We start from the raw sequence: 3,500 nt of genomic DNA on the forward strand, positions 1-3,500 counted from the left end.
TTGGCTCTGTTTTGGGCCAAAGGGTCGAGAAACATTTCCGACCCATTTATTATGCAAGCAAGACCTTGCAGGGAGCACAGTTGAATTACACTACCATTGAAAAAGAGCTCCTTGTGGTGGTCTTTTCGTTCGATAAGTTCAGGTCTTACTTAGTCTTATCTAAGACTATTGTTTTTACGGACCATTCTGCTCTAAAGTACCTATTTTTTAAACCAGATGCTAAACCTCGACTACTTAGATGGATCTTGTTTTTGCAAGAATTCGATATCGAGATCCGGGACAAGAAGGGTGCTGAAAATCTCGCGGCCGACCACTTGTCTAGACTCGAGAACCCAAATCTCGAAGTCCTTCATGAGTCGAGTATTCATGATGATTTTCCCGACGAGTATCTCATGAAGGTAGACAAGGTGGACGATCCATGGTATGTGGACATAGCTAATTATCTCGTTGGGGGTTTCTTGGAGAAAGGATGGTCACATCAAAAGAGGAAGAAATTCTTCAGTAACCTGAAACACTATTTCTGGGAAGACCCCTATCTTTTTCGTTGTTGTTCTGATGGAGTCATTCGTAGGTGCATTTCCGGTGAAGAAGGTTTATGAGGCCGGTTTTTATTGGCCTAGTATTTTTAAGGATGCCCATGCCGTTTGTAATTCTTGTGATACTTGTCAACGGGCCGGACAAATCACCAAACGTGACGAAATGCCTCAACAAAGCATCCAAGTATGCGAGGTGTTTGACGTTTGGGGAATTGATTTCATGGGCCCGTTTCCGAAATCCCATAACTATCTTTACATACTCGTTGCTATCGATTACGTGTCTAAATGGGCAGAGGCAAAGCCTCTTCCTACTAACGATGCACGAGTTGTAATCACGTTTTTGATGGGGCTTTTTGCCCGTTTTGGTACTCCGAAGGCCCTCATTAGTGATAGGGGAACCCACTTTTGCAATGTGCAAATGGAGAAGGTTTTGAAACGCTATGGAGTTATCCATAAGATTTCTACCTCATATCACCCGTAAACTAGTGGGCAAGTTGAAAACACCAATCGGTCTCATAAACGTATTCTTGAAAAGACCGTCGGTTCGAATCCAAAGGAATGGTCCAACAAACTCGATGATGCATTGTGGGCGTTTCGTACAGCCTATAAAACTCCTATCGGGACCACTCCTTTTCGCTTGGTTTATGGCAAAGCATGTCATCTCCCGTTGGAGATTGAGCACAAAGCACATTGGGCTCTTCGGACATGCAATCTCGATTATCATGAGGTGGGTCGCCTTAGGCTGACCCAATTGAACGAGTTAGATTAGTTGAGGCATGATGCTTATGAAAACTCACTCATCTATAAGGAAAAGACGAAGAGGTGGCATGACAATCGGATCAAAGGTCAGAAAGAATTTAAGGAAGGCGACCGTGTCCTTCTTTATAATTCGCGTTTCAAATTGTCATCGGGAAAGCTTAAGTTCCGTTGGTCGGGACCGTTTGTGGTTAGGAAGGTGTACGCATATGGTACGGTGGAATTGTTCGATTCGAATGGTGAAGGTTTCAAGGTGAATGGCCACCGGGTCAAACACTATGTGGATGGTCCCCTAGAAATCGAAGAAGAGGTTAACCTCGACTTCGATCCGAAAAATGCTTAAATTTTGGGGAAACGAGTCGAGTGAACGACTCGATAATAAAAATCACATTTGTTGTATTTTAATGTATTTTTAGCTTGCAGGTGTATATTTAAGTTGAAACGACAATATGATCATTGGCGGGTATTAAGTGTGATTTTTAGGGTCGAAATAATAAAAGTTGTGAAAGGATTTTTCCACGTTATAAGCCGCGGCGCGGGTTAAAACTACAAAGTGATGTCGAGGATTTTTAAAATTACAGGGGTTTATTGTGTTTTAAGCCGCGGCGCGGCGAGTCCGCCCGCGGAATGGGTCGCGTCTGAAGGAAATCCCAAACTCGTTTTTTAAAAAAAAAAAGGGAAAGTGGGTCAAACCCGACCCAAGGTTAAAGCCCGACGGGAATTTAATATTTCTAGGGTATTTTTGCTGCTTAAAAACACACATATCCTATCTAACTAAAGAACGATTGCAAATCTTCTCAAAACCCTAATCTATAATCTTCAATTTTTGCTTAAATTTCTTCATCACATCTCTAATACATGGCACTTAAGGTCCGATTTTGACTTTCTTTTTCTTGTTCTTGCCTAATTACATGCTTATATGATATTTAATTTTGGATTAGGTTTAGAATAAGTGTGGGGTTGTTGCTTTTGTTCTTGTAGGCTTAAATTAATCATGGGTCTTTGTTGAATATGATTAAGTATGTATGAAATTCATGGTCTTTTTATGTTTTTAATACATATCTTTGGTTCTAGGATTTATGGTTGATTTTATTTCGAATTAGAGATGAGTAATTGGGAATTTTGGTTATGAGTTTTGTTAAATATGGTTTGAATTGTATGATAAGTGTGGGGTGTTAATTTGGCCGGGTCATTAGGGTTCTAGTTTTAATTGAATGGCTCTCTTATGTTAACTTGATTTTATATGGTATAGATGCCATGACATTGATGCTATGATGACTAGTGCTAGGATGTTTGTTGAATTTGGAAGTAAATTGCTAATTTTGGAGTTTGAATTTAACTTTCCACCAATGTTAATCACATCGAGCGATTGAAGTTTATGCTTGAGATGCTATTAATTAATGATAATTGTTCGAGTATTTGGAAAGATGGTTTGTTATGGTTGTAGTTTGTGGAGTTAACATTGGGCATGAATAATTTAATGCTTGTAGCAATTTGTTGACCACGGTTGACTTATGCTTTGAATGTGGATTGTTTGAATTTGAACGGGAACTAATCTTTAATACTAATAGCCGTGTTTTGTATTTGCGTTTTGCTTGTTTGGTGTTTGTTATTACAGAAGTAAAGAATGACGGCTGTCTAAAGGGAGGAAGAAAGGCTCTTAGAAATGCAAACGAATCCTGAAAATTGGCTGCAGGCATTAAGAGATGACGAAGACTATTCAGACAGATTTGAGTGGATTAGAAGGCATCCAATCACTGGTACTTGGTATTTCGACTGGGCCTCGGTGGAATACGCGGGAAGACATTTAAGGGCTCATTTCCAAAGTGTGTTAACATGCGCTAAACAACCTGGTAATCATTTTATTCACGCATACGAGCATGCTTTTATGTGTACATATGTTATCTATGATGAGTTGGTGTGGGAATTCTTTTCTACGTTAACTTTTAATCCTCGTCGTGCGGCTACGGATGTGAGTTTCTTACAGTTTCGGTTAGGAGGAATGGATCGGGAAACGAGTAGGATGGATCTTTGTCGGGCATTGAATTTATACCCTGACATGGATGATTTCACTTTAATGCATTATTTGGGAGAGACTAAGTTTTATGGTGCTGAATTCTTTAATGCACAGCAATACTGGTATCAACTTAGTGGCAAGAATCCGTTTGTGTCAAGTGAATCGAAGGGGTTAGACATTCGTGTTAAGGA

At 39.9% G+C, this 3,500-nt stretch overlaps 1 protein-coding gene across 1 annotated transcript; it reads left to right on the top strand.

Moving 5' to 3' along the window:
• The first annotated feature begins 756 nt into the window (after positions 1-756).
• Positions 757-2,916, top strand: LOC139889221 (uncharacterized). The gene is made up of 4 exons (XM_071872185.1): positions 757-963; positions 1,072-1,263; positions 1,345-1,545; positions 2,911-2,916. Exons 1-4 carry the CDS (start codon positions 757-759, stop codon positions 2,914-2,916), a joined length of 606 nt encoding a protein of 201 aa, XP_071728286.1.
• Positions 2,917-3,500: the final 584 nt, after the last annotated feature.

This window comes from Rutidosis leptorrhynchoides, chromosome 2 (assembly GCF_046630445.1).
Source record: "Rutidosis leptorrhynchoides isolate AG116_Rl617_1_P2 chromosome 2, CSIRO_AGI_Rlap_v1, whole genome shotgun sequence".
Lineage (NCBI taxonomy): Eukaryota > Viridiplantae > Streptophyta > Magnoliopsida > Asterales > Asteraceae > Rutidosis > Rutidosis leptorrhynchoides.